The 20,411-nt window shown below is 43.1% G+C and overlaps 1 protein-coding gene across 1 annotated transcript in view; it reads right to left on the reverse strand.

Annotated features, from left to right (window-relative positions):
- Positions 1-8,937: 8,937 nt before the first annotated feature.
- NECAB3 (N-terminal EF-hand calcium binding protein 3) overlaps positions 8,938-20,411 on the reverse strand; it is a 137,689-nt gene continuing 126,215 nt past the window's right edge. The window contains exons 11-13 of the mRNA XM_073606350.1: positions 19,903-19,980; positions 10,471-10,562; positions 8,938-9,237 (exon numbers count right to left, since the gene is read on the reverse strand). Coding sequence (XP_073462451.1) covers positions 9,212-9,237; positions 10,471-10,562; positions 19,903-19,980 — 196 coding nt within the window. The 3' untranslated portion in view covers positions 8,938-9,211. The remainder of the gene's footprint in view (positions 9,238-10,470; positions 10,563-19,902; positions 19,981-20,411) is intronic.

Below are 20,411 nucleotides of genomic sequence, written 5' to 3' on the forward strand. Positions count from 1 at the left end.
GGGAAGGTGGCAAGTAACGTCTTTATTCCACATAGACTGTGTTATTATCTATTTCAACAATGTGGGGAAGAACCAACCTGTCTAATTGCTCATGGGAGAGTGTCAGCCTGGTCTTTTGTCACTTTACGGCAGTGCTGCAAGGGTTAAAACAGGCTCCATTGAAGTTTTGGCATGCTGCACTAGAAAGGAAGCAGGCGCTGTCAGAGAACAGGTGAACAAGTAATACCACGTGCAGCGCCATCACCCCTTTTGGAGATACAGGGCGATTGTTGTATGGAGAAGATGGCGTACTTTGGAGCTTCCATGGCGGATTTGAGGAGGCGTGTTCTGGGGTCGGGCTTGGTCTGAGTGGATCGAAGGGCCTCCTGACGGATACCGGAGTGAGATACACACCTAAAGGTAGCCTTGCGCTGTACACTACCAAAGGCTATGAAGCTATCGGGCTGATCTGTGGGGAATGTTCCTGTTTGGCCACGAATCTGTGGCCTTGGATCGTCTGTGGACGCTGTGGGGAACCCTTGCTCGAGGTAGCCTCACCAGCCCAACCCCTGTGGACAATACAGGTGGACTGGGACAGTAATGTTGCTATCCCAGTTGGGGAAAACTTTGAGAGTCCCCCAGCCATCACCCGGCTTGTGCAAGAAGCTGCTCCTCTCACCTCTGTGGCTGCTCCAGGGTCCAGTGCTCTAGCTATTCCTCGAGGCTGCGGTCGGGCCCACCTGCATTCCTTGATGATGGAACCTCTAGGGCAAAGGATACTGGAGTCAGGTAAGCCTGAATTGGTGAAGGTAGTGTGCCAGTGGGGGCTGTGATACCCGTGGCCAGCAAGGGAGAAAAGGTTGTTTTGGCAGTTGATGTTAGCTTAAAGTGCAACCTGATCCTGGCTGAAGAGTGCTCCACTATATCCGATTCAGACATTTTATCTGATTGGATCTCTGAACTGTTCTCAGACACTTTGTCATGGACTGGAAAGTGGACTGATAGTGAAATAATGAAGTTCTTCCTGTGAAAGCTGCTAGTGTTAAAACTAAACTGTCTGCTAGCACCACATCTATACTTTACCAACTCTTTTGAGGAGAAGCGCTGGGCAAATTTTACTCCTAAGGTTATCATAGCCAAGCCAATTCAATTTAGCAAGTCTTGTTGCAAACCTGACACTGTCACTGGATATCAGGTCCAACGTGCTCCTAATACACGAGTGCTACCTGGATGCGGAGACCCTAAAACACTGCCCAGGCTGTCCAAGCTACAGCGTATTGTTATCAAGAAAGTGGCAGAAGAATACAGTTATCTCTACCCTTATGTACCTGCTCAGTTAGAAGAGGAAATTCAGGAGAAAAAAGCCCAGTGGGTGGATGTTGCTGTTCAGAGCTTTCTTAAAATTCCTCTTCACATTGACTTCAAAAAGATGTCACCGGGATGTGCTGAAGGATATACCTCTGTCTCACAAACTATGGCCGTCATATCTATCCTGATTGTGTGATCATTCGCAGGCCTAATAAGAAGGACTTCCTCCATTTTATCACCACGGTGGACGCAAGTGGAAAACCTCTACAGCTACCAGACCCTAGGTATTACTGGTAAAAACTGTTGAACTGTGCCAAGTTACCGGAATCACCCTGGATAACAAATACGTGTTTGGTGGAGTTATGTTGCTTTACTGAAAGTTGTTCCACCTTCAAAAGCAAGTTGTTGTGGGGACATTCCTGCTGTGGCTGTGCTCCTGGATTGTATTCTGAAACCCGGCAGTTACAAGGTTACCAAGTCATACTGGCCTGTGTTCTGGAATTGCCAGTGTGCCTCTCTCTGAAAAGTGCTGATTTGCAGTTGAAAGACTTCAGCGTGTCCTGTTCTTAATTAGTGAGTAAGATTTATCTCAGTTCCCGGCTATGTCAAGGACAGACTGAGATTCCATAATGTAAGGGGGCTCTGTTGATGGACAATGCTTTCAAGAATTACGGCCCCTTGCATGATGGTATGGCTAAAGTGCTGTTTGAATACTACCATGCGCTCTGTCCCCGGAGTTGTCCCTATAAAAAAAGGACACTGCTGGGCAATGTGTTAGTTAGGTAGGAAAAGCTGTGACAAAAAGGGCAAGTTCTCACCTTAAAGTGGAGTTCCACCCACTTTTACAACTCTTCAGCATCCCTCACTAAACTGTGCACTGTAAACAAATTGGATATTTTTTAATTTTTTTTCTCAGCACCTACTATATATCTGCTGTATTCATTTTTCACTTCCTCCTCCCTGGCCCATCGCATTATTTCCTGTTTGCAATGCCTTCTGGGAAGGGGCAGCAACTTCCTCTGAAACTGCCTTTGCTATGGAAACCTGACCTGAAACCTATTACACTGCTTGTGCTGCACTGAGCATGTGCGAGATCTGCAAGGATGAGATCCAGGAAGAAATACAGTCTGGCTTCAGATGCCCACACTTAAGATGGCCACGGCCTGCTGTAAGTTTATAAAATAACAAACTACTGCTATAAACTAACAAAACAGACCTTAGTTTACAGACTAACTTTACTAGAATACATTAAGCTTGTGTATTATAGGGGTATTTTTATTTAAAAAGTATAATTTCGGCTGGAACACCACTTTAAACTTGGATAATGGAATAAAAATTACACAAGGACTGTGTTTTCCGGATATATTGACCACCAGGTGGCGTGAAGGTGCCAGCCTGAGTGAGTTTTATTCATGTTATGCAAATGTTTGATAGGAATTGCTAAGTGAGTTTCTCCTATAGAATTGTTATGGAAAAGGGGTGGCACCCTCTAGGGGGTGGGGCCCATTTTCAACTGTGCATATATTTAGGTATTGCTAACATATATGTAAATTGAGCTATGTCATTGTGTTTATTTGCATTGTCTTGCTGCTCTCGGCTGAGAGTAAACAACATTTCACTTATGTATATATAGCACTGTGTTACTACAGGAATAGGATGTATTTCTATGCTGTTTATTTCTTCCCTTTCAGGTGTTCCAGCACCCATTGCGTCTTCCTTGGCCAAGGAGAGACAGTGACCGCAACTTGATTAACAATGCTAAATTTTCTATTATTTACAGGTGTGTATAGTAGATAGATAGTTAGAATATAAGGTTACTGTTTTGTATTGCCCTTACTTGTTCGGGTGGTACGCCACACGAAAAAAAAGTGTATATATTGTCCGCTATTTAGCTGCCCTTGTGTGAACTGCCACTTGTCTATGTACATGTGTGATGTTATTCATTCCATGTGGTACACCACATTTATTGTTACCATTTTATTTTCCCTGTTACCCCACCTATCCAAGTTTTGCCAGAACATCCACTCTCAGGCTTCAAAGTACTTTTTTTTGTTGCAAACTCTGAGACACAGTTTCCTTGGCAGGGGGAGGATGTAGCACCGTGGTGATAAGGCAGGGTTGCTCACAAATTTAGCCTGCCAGGTAGTAGGTGTCCTGGCCTATTGTTAGAAGACCCGCTAACTTTTCCCAAAATCTGGGTTTGCTGCACTTCTCTCTTCTATCACTGGGTGGCACTGTTGCCGGTGACATTAGATTGACACGGGCATAGCGAAGCCAGACTATAAGTGGATGGGTTGTCTCGGCCAATTGGCAGGGGTCTTTAGCCCCTTGGCCTGCTGGGAGAGCCTATCTATTTGGGCGGAGTTAGGTGATCGCTGTTCTGTGGCACCTGGACGGCTGTCTGGGTGGACGTGTGTTAAAATGCTCCGGGTTGCTAGGCCAGAAGCCTGAGGCCTATCCCAGGAGTACCTGGCTGCTAGGCTGCCTGAGCTCTATCCAGGAGTAGGAGAAGCAGCACAGGGTTGGGACTTCAGGCCTGGAGTCCAACCAAGTTGCAGAGGTTCAGTCGGATGGGGAACCAAGTTGTTGCTATCGGGGACAATCATGACCAGTGGCAATCACGGATCAAGGCCAGAGGTAAAAGGGAAACAGTCGCCACTAAGGGACTAAAGCCACACAACATTTCTGCAGGGTGCAGTCCACCTTTAATAATAGAGTATATAGCAATGTAGAACATCATACCTTTAATGTTACCATTATGAATACAATTTATTATTGTTCATGTTGTTTATATTACTGTCACTTCTTACATCACTTTGTGTTTGTGTTTTTTAGCGGTAGGAATTTACTGAGTTTGTTTTTGGTGGTGCACCCTATTTCAGTGCCTTTCAGCTTATACTTAGGATGGTAATTGTTTCCTGCTCATACGGTAACCCCAATGAAGAGAACCCAATAAAAACTATGATTGTTTGCATAGATTACAATCTTTATTACACTGATCACTCCCTCATTCGCTGGAAAAGATTAGTCATTTTAAAACTGCCTTGTTGCCAATGCAAGCGGAACTCCAGGAATTATTTTTTTTTCCAACTTACATTGGCAAGAAGTAATTTTCCATATCTTGAGGGCTGCTGGGCATGCTGTAAATTGCTGTAGTAGCCCAAGCTACAGTTCAGTGATAGCTGTGATCTTCCATGTCTTGCTCTTCACATTGAACACAGGAGGCTGCTTGCTCAGCACCACCACCATCTTGTATTTTTTCATTGAATAAGAGGAGTCGGAGAGGAGGTGCTGACTATCTACCCTCCTTCAATCAGAGAACACTAAAAAAATAGAAGATGTTTTCTAAATGGTGGCAGTGCCCCCAGTGTTAAGTGAGCAGAGGGGAAGCCCCTCGAGCAGGACATGGAAGATCACAGCTATCACTGTATGGAGCATGAGATACTACTGCTTTTTACAGTATACCCAGTTGGCCCTCTAAATATAAGATATGGATAGTTACAGTGTGCCAAGCTGGACCAATGTAAGTTGGTAACAAAGATAAATCTTGGGGTTCCACTTGAACAAGAATTCATCATGTGGAAAGAGAAATTTTTTACTTACCTGTTCTAGGTAGCAAGGGCAATCTTCACTCCATCGCAGAGCTCCAGCCATTGCTGCTTCCCAGGTGTGTCAGATTGCCAGTCCCTGATTGGGTGTCATGGGTCCTCCAACCAAACCCTACGTTACTGCAAGACACAGTAGTGTTGTACGGGTTGGCCAGAGGAGCCACAATGCTCAGTGGAAGACACACTATCAAACACGCCTGGAAGTGTCAGATAGCAGCCATTGCTGCTTCCCAGGTGCGTAGGATTGCCAGTCCTTGGTTTAGTGCCATGGCTCCTCCAACCAAACCCTACATTACTGCAAGACACAATAGTGTTGTACGGGTTGTCCGGAGGAACCAAATGCTCGGAGGGGGACACACTATCAAACACACCTAGAAGTGTCAGATAGAAGCCATTGCTGCTTCCCAGGTGCGTGCAATTGCCAGTCCTTGGTTGGGGGCCATGTCTCCTTCAACCAAACCCTACATTACTGCAAGACACAGTAGTGTTGTACAGGTTGGCAGGAAGAGCCACAATGCTCAGTGGCGGAGTCAGATAGCAGCCATTGCTGCTTCTGAGGCGTGTGGGATTGCCAGTCCTTGGTTGGGTGCCATGGCTCCTCCAACCAAACCCTACATTACTGCAAGACACAGTAGTGTTGTACGGGTTAGCAGGAGGAGCCACAATGCTCAGTGGCGGACATACTATCCAACACACCTAGAAGTGTCAAACAGCAGCCATTTTTGCTTCCCAGGTGTGTTGGATTGCCAGTCCCTGGTTGAGTGCCATGGTTCCTCCAACCAAGCCCTACATTACTGTGAGACACAGTAGTGTTGTATGGGTTAGCAGAAGCAGCCACAAAGCTCAGTGGTAGACATATCTAAAAACATAGACATACTATCCAACACACCTAGAAGTGTCAGATAGCAGCCATTGATGATAATAACAGGTAATGTGGCGCTTACTAATTACCAGTAAATAATAAACGACTAAATAACTGCTTCTCAAAAGTGCATGTGCTAAAAAACACTATATATAAACGTGCAAAATAGCAATAAAAAATGTGCTAATGATAATCAAATCATATATAAATAATTAATATATATCTCATAACAGTGCAGAAAATCCTGGTAAATAATATATCTCTGACAAATTCCTATGTGAATAATGCAACTAGACAATATGTATAATGAAAGACAACATAATTGCTGCCAAACAACTTAAAAAGTTCAATGTGCAAAAACGTGCAAAGTCAACGTGCAAATAGCAATCAAAACAGTACAGATAGTCATCAAAAATGTCTTTAGACAGTAAAGTAAACAAGTCCCATAGACGTGCAAAGGAAATCCACACAAATAAATCCACGCTGTGTAATTTGAATCTTCAATGGAAAAGTGCAAGTGCCAACATCCAGATAATCTCCACCACTCGATGTGCGCCACACTATTTCCCCCAGCCTCTCACCTCATGTAGCAAGACAATAGGCCTCTCTGTAGACACACACTGATCGATCGATTCCCAGAACACTCCTCAGCGTGGTTGCACTCACAGGGCAATAGGACACTGATCGATCGATTCCCAAAACACTCCTCACTGTAGTCGCACTCACAGGGCAATAATCTCAGTTGCATGCAGGAAAAGAGAGGGCTCCCATAGTGTAATAGTTCTCAAAAATTCATTTTATTAAATGTAGCAAGTTACATTCAAAGTTAAAATCAAACAGCGCTGTGTAATCAAATACTTCCGGTCTCGCCCGCGACCGGAAGTGACGTCACTTGGCTCTCTCTCTGACGCATTGCGTCACTGTTCCTATGACTTTTTCAAAGGTTTTTTTGACCCTTTGAGAAAGTCCCGTGAACAGTGATGCAACACGTCAGAGAGCCAGGTGACGTCACTTCTGGTCGTGGCCGAGACCGGAAGTATTTGATTACACAGCACTGTTTGATTTTAACTATGAATGTAAGTTGCTACATTTAATAAAATTAATTTTTGAGAACTATTACACTATAGGAGCCCTCTCTTTTCCTGCATGCAACTGAGCCTTATTGCCCTGTGAGTGCGACTACGCTGACGAGTGTTTTGGGAATCGATTGATCAATGTCCTATTGCCCTGTGAGTGCGACCACGCTGAGGAGTGTTCTGGGAATCGATTGATCATTGTGTGAGTCTACAGAGAGGCCTATTGTCTTGCTACATGAGGTGAGAGGCAGGGGGAAAGTGTGGCGTACATCGAGTGGTGGCGATTATCTGTTGGCACTTGCACTTTTCCAATGATGATTCGAATTACACAGCATGGATTTATTTGTGTGGATTTCCTTTGCACGCCTATGGGACTTGTTTACTGTACTGTCTAAAGACATTTTTTGATGACTATCTGCACATTTTTGATTGCTATTTGCACGTCGACTTTGCACGTTTTTGCACATTGAACTTTTTAAGTTGTTTGGCAGCAATTATGTTGTCTTTCATTATACATATTGTCTAGTTGCTTTATTAACATAGGAATTTATCACAGATATATTATTTACCAGGATTTTCTGCACTGTTATGAGATATATATTAATTATTTATATATGATTTGATTATCATTAGCACATTTTTTATTGTTATTTTGCAAGTTTATTTATATATAGTGCTTTTTAGCACATGCACTTTTGGGAAGCAGTTATTTAGTCGTTTATTATTCACTAGTAATTAGTAAGCGCAACATTACCTGTTAATATTATCATTTATGTTTAGTGTGAGAACACCTTTATGTTGGCAGCTACTTTGATAGGTATATACATTTATCTTTCCTCTTTGTGGTCTGCGCATTAGTATCCCACTTTTTACAGATAGCAGCCATTGCTGCTTCCCAGGTGTGTTGGATTGCCAGTCCCTGGTTGGGTGCCATGGCTCCTTCAACCAAACCCTACATTACTGCAAGACACAGTAGTGTTGTACGGGTTGGCCAGAGGAGCCACAATGCTCGGTGGAAGACACACTATCAAACATGCCTGGAAGTGTCAGATAGCAGCCATTGCTGCTTCCCAGGTGCGTAGGATTGCCAGTCCTTGGTTTAGTGCCATGGCTCCTCCAACCAAACCCTACATTACTGTTAGGTTACAGGTTAGCAGGAGGAAGCCACAATGCCTGGTGGTGGACATACTTTGCAACACACCTGGATGTGTCAGATAGCAGCAGCTCCCACAACACTGCAAAAAAGTGAAGATACAGTATACCTCACCACCTGTTGGGACAGGTAAATATAAAAGGTTCTTCCTTCGCATGGTGCTTCAACCTTTTATGTTCTTCTTGAGCCAATAGGGATTCTTTTTTGAAACAATGGTGGTATCCAGGGCTGCTGTTAGAAATCCCGGGCCTCATACAGCCTACCTGACAGGGGCCCCCCCCCCCCAGGCAAAAGTGACTGAGAACATAGATTTATCAGTCCCTTTCTCTGCATCTTCAGCTGCTCAGATGAAGAAATAGGAAGTACTCTGAGGCTTCCTGCTCATTCAAAATGGAAGCATAGTAAACACAGTTTACTATGTTTACTTGATGAATGGACACAGGAGTGATTGTTACCAATCACTTACTGTGTTCATTCAGGTAAGGAAGGGGCCAGTAAATTACATATTTACCGTCCCCTTCCCCTGCTCTCCATCCTGAATCATCCCCCTGTGTGCCTGCAGCAGCTGCCAGCGGGAGAGAAGAGGAGGGAAGCTGGCAGCACTGCAGGGGAAAGTGGCACACAGGGGGAGCCCAGACAGTAGGTGAAAGGGGCACATGTGCTAGAAGCAGTCCCTCTGCGGTGCAGCCAGAGGGAGAAAGAGATGGAGAAACTGGCAGCACTGCAGGGGGAGGCAGAAGAGGATTGGTGTCTGCAATAAGACAGTTCAACCAGCTGTCGTTCTCAGCAGGTGCCTGGGCCCCCCTTTTCCACTGATGGGGCCCGGGCCCAGTACAGGAGGGCTGGCTGTACTGCCTTTTCAGCAGCCCTGGTGACATCAAGCATTTCTGTAAATAGCTCAGACTGGTGGCATCATCAGGAAACGCCTCATTGAAAATAAGGTCACACTCACACAGAGCAACTGTATTTTTATTGTACACCCTCTCAGGAATCTAAATATTTGCACTTTTAAAGTAGCTCGATATACATTCTTTGTGGGAAAGTTATCGAGAAAAAGATGATAACCAAATCACGAACAAGAGCAGAGCAAAGGAAAAGGGTTAAAACTCAACCGACGACATGAAGACTAGGTTGCTAGGATGCGTAAATTGCTTTTGTTACCCAAAGGTAACTGATATATAGTCCAAAGAACACGGATCTTATCCCCATGGAACGTTGTGGTCGCTTAGGACTCAAAAAACCACCAGGAAGCTGCAAATACAAAAAAGAAGGGCTGTCATTGCTTTGGATTCTGAGAAATGTAAATGAATTCAGGGCAAACAGCTAAATGCACAGCTAAAATACAGGCTATAAATATAGATTAGTAAAATTGTATTCAACTCAGTGATTCTGTTGGTCAGCTCTGTGGGCATCATGTCTGATACACTTGAGAGCCATTTTCCATAGAATTGCTTTGTCAAATTTTTTTTACAAGGTTGGTCATCAGGTCTTTCCTCAACCCTTCCCAATTGCTCAGGCTTGAAGAATGTAGCACATGTGCATAGCTAATTTGTACACACAAACTGGAGCCAATTAACCTACCAGCATGTCTTTGGAAAGTGGGTAGAAATTCATAGAAACACAGGGAGAACATTCAAACTCCATGCAAATTGTATCCTGGCCAAGATTCAAATCAAGGGCTCCAGTGCTGCAAGGCATAAATGCTAACCAGTGTGCTGGCCCTATAAGGCAGACTTGAAATTTACACAGCTCATCAAGGCAACAAAGTCAGGATGGTAACTTCACTTTTCTCTACTGCATTTAAAGCAGAGATCCATCCACTTGTTTGCACCCTCCCCCTCCACTAATACATTTGGCACTTTTTGGGGGGAGTGGGCACTTGGTTTTGACAGGTACCTGCTCACATTTTCAGCTCAGATCGCTACCCCCCCCCCCCCTCTCCCCAGTCTTCTGGGACACATCACAGGTCCCAGAAGATTACAGTACCATTCACAAGGCACCGCGTGGCTCATGAATGCACAGTAGGAAACTGGCTGTGAAGCCACAAGGCTTCACTTCCTGCTTCCCTTGCTTGCCATGCAGGCACCTGCACCTGAAGCTGATTGAAGAATCAGCTTTGGTGAGGACATCGCTGGATCCCTGGACAGTTAGGTGTCCTTATATCAAAAGTCAGCAGCTACAATATTTGTAGCTGCTGACTTGAAATGTTTTGGGGGGAGCCTGGAGCTCCTCTAAGTAATTTTGCTTGGTTGACTCCCTTCCCCCAAACAATGATTAGGTCTGCTACTATCACTGCACTCAGGTCACATTCGGTCCCTATTCAGACTACAAAGATCATTTCTTCCCCATACCATTACACATTATCACCCAAGCCCTGAAAAAATAAATAGTTCAAATGAACCTTCAAGTGAGAAGACCATTTTTTACTAGGCGCACCGAACCAATAATGCATTATTGCAAATATAGACCTCTGCGGATGTTCACCTGGGAATAGCATGGTCTTGATCATCTCTGGGCCCTCCAGACAATCGATGGATGCTCTCTGAAAAGCCTTGCTTTGTACACACTGAAGATGACTAACAAAAAGAAAAAGTGAAAATGTACAATAAACAACTGTGTGATTTGTGAAACTCTGATTACTGATCAATAAGCTATATGTTTTCCCTACAGGTCTTAATTTAAGAATGTAAATATATTTATTTATTTAATTTTTTGAACAATAGACCTACTTCTTCCACAAGTCCTTCCTAAGATGCCTGACTAGGACATGTATTTCAAGGGATTTGAGGTTCCCCATTTATCGGGGGTTTTGTTGGTCTCTAAGTGGTTATCAGGGGTCAAATCAACTCTGGAATAAACTAGCTCCTTATATTGCCTAGTTTTGAGCTTGAATGCTCCTGCTAACGTAGGCATTTTACATTAGGGAGCCAATTTATTCCAGAATTGATTTAACCCCAATTAACCACTAAGAGTCCAAAATATGAAAAAAAAATGAAAGGAGAACCTTACAGCCCATGAAACGCGTGGGATCATCACCTTTGTTATCTTTAGACTTCAGCAATGAAATAATTATACTTGGACTCCAAATCTTGTTGTGGTGCTCTCATTTTCCTTGAACCTTCCATTGTCCACTCAAGGTGTCTTTGAGCTTCCTTCCTGCCCAGCTAGAGTCACTGTACTACATAGTATGAACTCACCTTAAAGTATAACTAAAGGCAAAGCTTTTTCCTGGTGCATCCATGGCAGCATACATTTGATAGTAGCCCCTTCTACTTCCACCCATAGGACCAGTGCAAAGCTATCAAAAGTTTACACCCACACAACAGCCCATTCCCTTTTTTTTAATGGAACTCATAGAAACCAACAATGGTAGAAGGCTCCAGTGCACAATCACCTTGCGGTTCCTAATGTTAAATCTAAGGTCCCACTATATGGCTGGGCTGCAACCACCAAAAGTAATTGCTGTACGTTCCTCCAGCAGCATCTGAACATCGTGGGCACCTTATGCAGAGATGTCAACCAACATGACAGGCAGGAGAGCCAATCATGTTCTATTATGGTGCATTCTTTCAGCACTACTAATGGGCTTAGTAGTTTTACTACACCCGTCTTTGGCAGGAAGCCAGTAGCTTACACACTTTCTTATTTCTTGCTGAAGATTCCCACCCTGGTAGCTAGTTATTGATCTATCACATGTATGCTGCTATGGAGGCACCAGGAAAACAGAAAATTGTATCATATTTACCGTAATTTTCTTTTGTTGGTGTCTCCATGGCAGCATAATAAACCCACCCAGTTCGTTCCTAGCGATGCACAGGGAATGGGCTGTTGTGTGCGTGTTAACTTTTTATAGCTATGCATTGATCCTGTGGGCAGAAGTACTATCACATGTATGCTGCCACAGATAGGCACAAGGAAAAGAAAATTACAGTAAGTATGATACAATTTTCATTTTTTTTAAGTTTTGGACAGAGTAAAGAAGGATTAGAACACCTGTCGGTTTTTATTGTTGTCTGTGCCCCATTAGGGAAATTCATCCTCTCTATTTGTCCTGTTTAGTATTATCATTGAAAGTGAAAGTAAAAGACAATCCCAAACTTTGGGTTTTCCCCCAGAAAAGTCATAGAAGGTAAATCTTCCAATAGGGACACTGGTTCTGGTGGTCCCCAGGAAATACCCTTAATTTGCAGGGATTTCCTCTCATTTCCTGTTTTGGTTATTTGACAGGAAGTGAAGGGAAATCTCCCTAATGAGGCCCAGGTGGCTAAAAATAAACCAACAGGGGTTATAACCCTCCCTTTCTCTATCCAAATAAAACGTTTTGCCTATAGTTCCACTTTGAGGAACAGAATTAATTTTGGAACCAGTAACTTCTGTCTACATCTTCTGATATTTTAAATGCTGTATAGAGTTGGGCCGAACATCCCCCTTGTTCAGTTCGCAGCAGAACTCCCGAACAGGGGAAACGTTCTAACCCGAACGGCGAACCCCATTCTATGGGAGTCGAACAGGAAAAATCAAAAGTCCCCATTTTGAAAGCTTATATGCAAGTAATTGGCCATAAAAAGGGTATAGGGGTCTGGGTACTGCCCTGGGGGACATGCATCAATGCAAAACATTTTTTTAAAACAATCATTTTTTCAGGAGCAGTGATTTTATTGATGCCTAAAGTACAACAATAAAAATAAAAAAATAAAATAAAAAATTCCTTTAAATATATTGCCTGGGGGGACCCCTTAGTCTGCCTGTAAAGTGGCGTATCTGTAGCATGGGTCTGGTATGGATTTTAAGGGGAACCCCACGCCAAAATAAAAAAAAACGGCGTGGGGTCCCCCTAAACACCAAACCAGACCCTTATCCGAACACACAGCCTGGCAGGTCAGAAAAGGGGGGAGGGTGACCAAGCACCCCCCTCCTGAACCACTTTGGGCACGTGGCACCGCCCCCTTACAATGTCACTCACAAAGCATGTACCGGTTGGGGACATTACAAGGGGAGCGGTACCACCAGGTGATGTTGCCAGGTGGCCCCACCCTTACTTATATAAGAACTGTCAAACGGCAAGCCAGCCATTCGTAGTTTGCCTTCACGGCGGGGGAGCTTTTTTTTTTTTCTCCGGGTCCGGCGGTGGCGTCGGCATCGTGATTGGCAATGGTTCGGGGGACACTGTTTTTTTATTTTTTAATAGAGGAATTGTCAAAAACTGTCTCTGTGTTTTTATTACTTTTTGAGACTGAAAGGTCTGGTATGGATTGGGGGAGGACCCCACGCCGCTTTATTTTTACTATTTTTAGAGTCAAATGTTTGTTTTTTATTCAGCTGTCAGCGGGGAAGCCCATTGACAGCTGATAACTAAACGGTTGTTAAGGACGCCGTGGCTGGCTTCCTGGCCCTGCTCCTTAACTACCAACTTTTATTGTGCCCTAATTGGGCAAAGCTTTGCCCAATCAGGGAAAAGAATGCACTGTGCAGTACATTGCAGGGCATTCGGCGGGGCGAACTGTTCGCCCAACACTAATGCTGCATGTGTCCTCAAAGAGGAGGTTCTGTACTGACACTCGGCACCCGGACAGGAACTGAGCAGAAATCTCCCTAATGGGGACACACAGTAATAAAACCCTGACAGATTTTCTAACACTACTCGGCTCTAGAAGAAGCATTGTTTTTATAATGCCTTTGTCCTGTTGGGAGAAATTCCCCTCCCTTCTTGTTTTGTCAACCAGCAAAGAGAAAGGAAATGGGGAGATTTTCCTTTACTTCCTGTTCTTTGTGACTGCCAATAGAAATAAAATGATAGAAGAGGTTCTGTGTCTCCCCCACTCTATCCAAAGCTTGAATATCATTTTGGTTGGTATCGGTCTTGTACTTGTGTTCATAAGATTCCATTGTGTTAATATGCTGAGCTGTAGCAGATACTGTCTGTTGCTGAGTTTTATTAGGTTGCTGTGAATTGTTCTTCGTCAGGTACACAGGTGGTTTATTGATTTTCTGATTATATAGTCCAACATGCCTTATGAGCTAAATACTGAACAAGTGTGGCCGGGTGCACGTAGACTTTCAACTCAGCTGTTGTTTACTCTGCTGTTCAATGATGATTTATCATCCATGCTCCAGATCTGCCAATGACTGCCCTGCTTCACATATCACAGATATTTATTAAAAAGGTTCATAAAAGACATATAATTACAAAAATCTACCCTGAAAGTAGTATTAAACCCTCCATGGTTTTTAGATTAGCACATTGAGCACAATATAATAAGCATTCCTCAGTATTTGTTAACATTCTTATTCCAGCACTTGCACTTTCCAATGCTGCTGGCTCCTGTTTTCTCAGTGCTGCTTCCCTGAACTTCTGGTATTCACAGGCAATAGCTACTGGAGGACAGTGCAGTCTGTAAGCTTGAAGAAGGGAGGAGGGAGGAGGAGAAAAGTGCCTTGCTATGCTTGGCTACGGGGCTATGTGTTTCTATTGATGTACACAGTTTAGGGAGACATAAGTCTTGTCCCTGCATGCAAGGGGGGTTCCAGAGGATGCTGCAAGAGAAAGTGGCCACACTGAAACAGAAAACCTGGGGCAGTAGTCATGGCACCAGCTTAACGGCTTTACGACCACCCCAGAGCAGATTTACTGCTACAGGGTGGCCAATCTGTGCAGAATCACATATATATATGTGATTTTGCACTTCCGGTTTTCGGGGGCAAGCGTGCACAGGCGGCGGCTTGCTCCTGCTGCTCCTGCATTTTACACAGCGGGAGCTGATCAGCGGGTCCCACGGACCTGATGTCCGATGGGACCCGCCGATCGTTTGTTACTCTGATAGAATGATAGTCTGCCTATGTAAACAAGGCAGACTGTCATTCTGTGAGTACAGAAGGCATGGATCCTGCATCGCGCCCAGCTGTCCCTGATTTCGAGGGACTGTCCCTGATTTGGAACAAAGTCCCTCTCTGTCCCTCATTCCTCCTCATTTGTCCCTCATTTTGGTCTGATCTATATAGTTGTATATAAAATGTACTTTTTATCTATCAAAAAGTGTTTTTCAGAGCTAAACCTTTCATCTGATTTCTAAATTGCTGTATTTGTAAATTCCAAAAGTCAATATAAAGGAATAGTAGTGGTAAAAATAAAAGCACTTGTGGGTTAAACTAAGCATTTTTTTTTATATTTCTCCTTTAAGGGGGCGTGGCAGGGGGTGTGTCCTATGCCTGCATACTTTTGCTAATAGTTGTCCCTCGTTCCCATCTCAAAAAGTTGGGAGATATGGATCCTGTGTTTCTGTGAGGCAGAAACACAGATTCATGTCTTCCAGTAGTAAAAGCACCTCCCCCACAGTTAGTATGCACTCCCTAGGCACACATTTAACCCTTTGATCGCCCCTGATGTTAACCCCTTCCCTGCCAGTGTCATTAGTACAGTGACAGTGTATATTTTTAGCACCGATCACTGTATTAGTGTCACTGGTCCCAAAAAAAGTGTCAAAAGTGTCAGTTAGGTGTCCCATTTGTCCGCTGCAATATCGCAGTCCTGCTAAAAATTGCTGATCGGCGCCATTACTAGCAAAAAAAATTAAAAAATTTTAAAATATCCCATCGTTTGTAGACGCTGTAACTATTGCGCAAATCAATCAATATACACGTATTGGGATTTTTTACCAAAAATATGTAGCAGAATACATATTGGCCCTAAATTGATTTTTTTACATTTTTTTTATTGGATATGTTTTATAGCAGAAAGTAAAAAAATATATTTTTTTTTTTTTCAGAATTGTTTGTCATTTTTTGTTTCTAGCGAAAAAAATATAAACTGCAGAGGTGATCAACTACCACCAAAAGAAAGCTCTATTTGTGAGAAAAAAGGACATCAATTTTATTTGGGTACAGCTTGCCCGACCGCGCAATTGTCAGTTAAAGCAACGCAGTGCCGAATCGCAAAAAATAGCCTGGTGGGGGGGGCAGGGGGTAAACCTTCCAGAGCTGAAGTGGTTAAACTGGAACATAGGAAAGGATTAAAGTGGTAGTAAATCCCCCCTTCTTTGTGTACTGACAGGTAAGCCTAATATAAGAAATACTTAAAGGTGCAATAAATATCTTCTAAACATGCACCGTTTAGGAGTTATTTACTATAGTAGCAGCTAGTGACATCACCGGTGCATGCACACTGCGCCCTCAATGCCGCCTATTGAGAGAGCTGTGCCACGGCACTGGCAGTGACTCACGGAAGTGACATCATGGCGGCTCAGCCATTCGAGCGGCTGCAGCCCGTGAACCCGAAAGGAAGATCGGTTGAAGATGGAAGCCCTGTCAGCTGTGACAGCGCATCGCTGGAAGGCTTTGTTCTAAGAGCCCTTGCACACTGGGGCGGGGGGCGGCGTCGGCGGTAAAACGCCGCTATTATTAGCGGCGTTTTACCGTCGGTATGCGGCCGCTAGCGGGGCGGTTTTACCCCCCGCTAGCGACCGAGAAAGGGTTAAATACCACCGCAAAGCGCCTCTGCAGAGGCGCTTTGCCAGCGGTATAGCCGCGCCGTCCCATTGATTTCAATGGGCAGGAGCGGTAAAGGAGCGGTATACACACCGCTCCTTCACCGCTCCGAAGATGCTGCTGGCAGGACTTTTTTTACCGTCCTGCCAGCGCATCGCTCCAGTGTGCAAGCCCTCGGGGCTTGCACACTGGAATACAAGCAGCGGCACTTTCGGGGCGGTTTGCAGGCGCTATTATTAGCGCAATAGCGCCTGCAAACCGCCCCAGTGTGCAAGGGCTCTAAGGAAAGTGTTTCATAATGTGCTAGGATGCGATGCATCCTAGCACATTATTATATTATCCTGCAGAGACCTTTTTTTTTTTTTTTTTTTTTTTTTTTTTTTTTTTTTTTTTAAGTTTTTGTTTTTGCAGTTTACTACCACTTTAATAGAGTGCATAAAAAAAATTTAGGGTTTATTATCACTTCAAATTTTTAGTTATATTCTATGGCTATTTAAAAACTACTGCCTACAAACACAATTTTTTTCTCCTTTACTGCAGAAAATACTTGGATTTATCAAAACTGAGACTCAGATTTTCTGATACTGTAATTATTTCTGTGAGTTCTTGTATAGACGGGCCTTTTGCATTTGAATGCAGTACTGCTCAAATGCACGTGTTTAAATGCAAATTTCTGTGTTGGACCTGCTTTGCCTGCAATGCAAATGTGTGCTGCATCTAAAGAGGCTCTATGCAGACAAGTCAAATGCAGCCAGTCAAATCCAGCAATTAGGGATTGCTTTCCATTACTTCTATTTAATTCTAAGGAATTTGCAGGATTGAAGAGGAAAGCGATTGGACAGGTTGGGAAAAAATTCCGTTTTCAACCCAATTGTGTATGTGCATAAATTCTTTTTTTTCTTTTTTTTAACTAAGCTTTTCCCATTGATAGTAGTGGGATTGATGTGGATGAACTTACCAGATCTAACAAAGATGAAAAATGGATTTAAAAATGTATGGCCAGCCCAACGAATCTCACATCTCCCCCCCCCCCCCCCCCCATAATACATCTCACCCTTACTGGGCACTTATACCCCCTTCCAGCCCAGACCATTATTCCGTTTTCAGCGCTGTCACATTCTGAATGACAATTGCGCGGTCATGCGACACTGTACCCAAACAACATTTTTATCATTTTTTTCCACACAAATAGAGTTTTCTTTTGGCAGTATTTAATCACCACTGGGTTTTTTTTATTTTTTGCTACAGAAACAAAAAAAGACAGAAAATTTTGAAAAAATAAAAAAATAATTTTTCATAGTTTGTTATAAAATTTTGCAAACAGGCAATTTCTCTCCTTCACTGATGTGGCTGCACTGATGGACACTGATGGGAACTGATAGGCTGCACTGATGGGAACTGATAGGCTGCACTGATGGACACTGATGGGCACTGAGCTGCACGGATAGGTGGCACTGATGGGCACTGATAGGTGTCACTGATGGGCACTGAGAGGTGGCACTGATAGACAGCACTGAGAGGTGAAAATGATGATGAGGCAGTGGTAAGCAGCACTGATAGGTAACACCGATGATGAGGGACTGATGGGCACTGATTGGCAGCACTGATGGGCACTGAAAGGTGCCACTGATAGGCAGCACTGATAGGCACTGGTAGGCAGCACTGGTAGGCATCACTGAGAGGTGAAAATGATGATTTGGCAGTGGTAAGCAGCACTGATAGGCAGCACTGATTGGTGACACTGATGAGGGACTGATGGGCACTGATTGGCAGCACTGATGGGCACTGATAGGTGGCACTGGTGGGCACTAATTAGCAGTACTGGTGGTCACCGATAGGTGGCACTGGTGGGCACTAATTGGCAGTACTGGTGGTCACTGATAGGTGGCACTGGTGGGCACTGATTGGCAGTACTGGTGGGCACTGATAGGTGGCACTAGTTGGCACTGATGAGCACTGTGTGGGATTAATGTCCCTGTAACAAAATCCGGTTACCGGCTATCATCCTTTCACCTCACGCTCACACGACGATCACAGAGCGTGCCACCCGCATGCTGCAGAGGGCGGGAGAGCAGAGCGGGCACAGGAGGACATCTATTGACGCCCTCCCGCCACTGGAAGCCCCCACTGTAGCCGTCTTTTGAAAATGACTTCAAAAACATTTGTTGCATGAATGTCTGAAGCATTCCTGCACACTGAACAAAATATTCTGTAATTGCTGAAACACCTCCTTGAGAAAACTATACCGCATTGGGGCCACTAGATGAAGATGAAGATACAGGAATTACACTCTATTACAAAAATGACAGGGCATTTAGTTCAGTGTGCATGAATGCTTACATTCATGCAACAAGTATTTTATAAGTATACCCCAAAATGTTAGTGATTTTAGCTCTTTTTTTTTTATTATCCTAACAGCCATTATATAAAATTCCACTGTCAGAATGATTTTTATTTTAGTCGGTGTGCAAAATAATGGTGAAGGTTTAAAAAAATTATATGTTACAAAATTTTACATGTTACCAACTATGCAGCATGCAGCAAATAATCAAACGTGCAAGCTTTCTCAATGCTCTTGTTAGGTTTTCTATTTTTATGAAAAATATTTTTTAGTTGTTTTTAATGAAAGCACATATCTGTGAATATGTTCTATTTAATGATATTCTTTAAACTAAGAGCACCTGTTATTCTCGCTTTTTAGCACTAGGTGGCAGCATGCACAGTCCCATCTTTATTCCTTTTCGCCATCGAAGCATTTTATTCATTTTTTGCCACGCATGTTGATGCTTAATTTACTTAAAAATTATTTAAAACCCTCAAAGATTATATTTTTTTTAAGTAAATAACCTGTAGAATAAAAAGATGTTAGTTACAAATTTTTCTGTTGCACAGTCTTTGTGTATCTGCGTATCAGACTTATAATTTTGCCAGTAACAAATACACTAACATTAATTTTAGTGCACAAAGAACCATTAAAACATAGCTCCCAACTGTCCCTGATTTGGAGGGACTGTCCCTGATTTGGAGCAATGTCCCTCTGTCCCTCATTCCTCCTCATTTGTCCCTCATGTTGGTCTGATCTCTATAGATTTATATAAAATGCACTTTTTATCTATCAAAAAGTGTTTCCCAGCGCTAAACCTTTCATCTTATTTCTAAATTGCTGCATTTGTAAATTCCAAAAGCCAATATAAAGGAATAGTAGTGGTAAAAAAAAAGCCCTTGTGGGTTTAACCAATCTTTGTTTTTTGTAAAATTCCCCTTTAAGGGGGCGTGGCAAGGGGTGTGTCCTATGCCTGCATACTTTTGCTGATAGTTGTCCCTCATTCCCATCTGAAAAAGTTGGGAGGTATGATTAAAATCCTGATATTTATAAAATATAAAATTGTGTAGAGTAAATAGATAGGGACTCCCGTACTGAAGAATCACACTTACCTTTTCCAGGAGTCTTCTCCCTCCCATATCTCATATAAGATATAGCCTGGCTGAGACTGCAGCTTCTGGACGGACACACTGAATAAAACAAAACACAGTTTCCAATGTATGGTCAAAAATAACGCGTCTGATCTTAAGGCAATTACTAAATGATGCTACTTACTAAATTCTAATGGTCATTTTGCATTCATCTCTGCTTTCCCTACCTTCTAAAACCACTCTAGTTAATGCTTATCTTGAAAATCTAAATGGTCCTTACCACTTGAAGACCAGGCTTTTTCTGGCATTTATTTTTTACAAGTTTAAATCAGTATTTTTTGTTAATAAATTACTTATAACCCCCCAAACATTATACATTTTTTTTTGCAGAGACCCTAGGGAATAAAATGTTGCAATTTTTTATATCGCACTGTGCTGTGGCAAACACAATTTAAAAAAAAAAAAATTTAATGAATTAAAAAACAAAACACAATATGCACCCCAATTTTATGTAAAATGTGAAAGATGAT

This window comes from Aquarana catesbeiana, linkage group LG12 (genome assembly GCF_042186555.1).
Source record: "Aquarana catesbeiana isolate 2022-GZ linkage group LG12, ASM4218655v1, whole genome shotgun sequence".
NCBI lineage: Eukaryota > Metazoa > Chordata > Amphibia > Anura > Ranidae > Aquarana > Aquarana catesbeiana.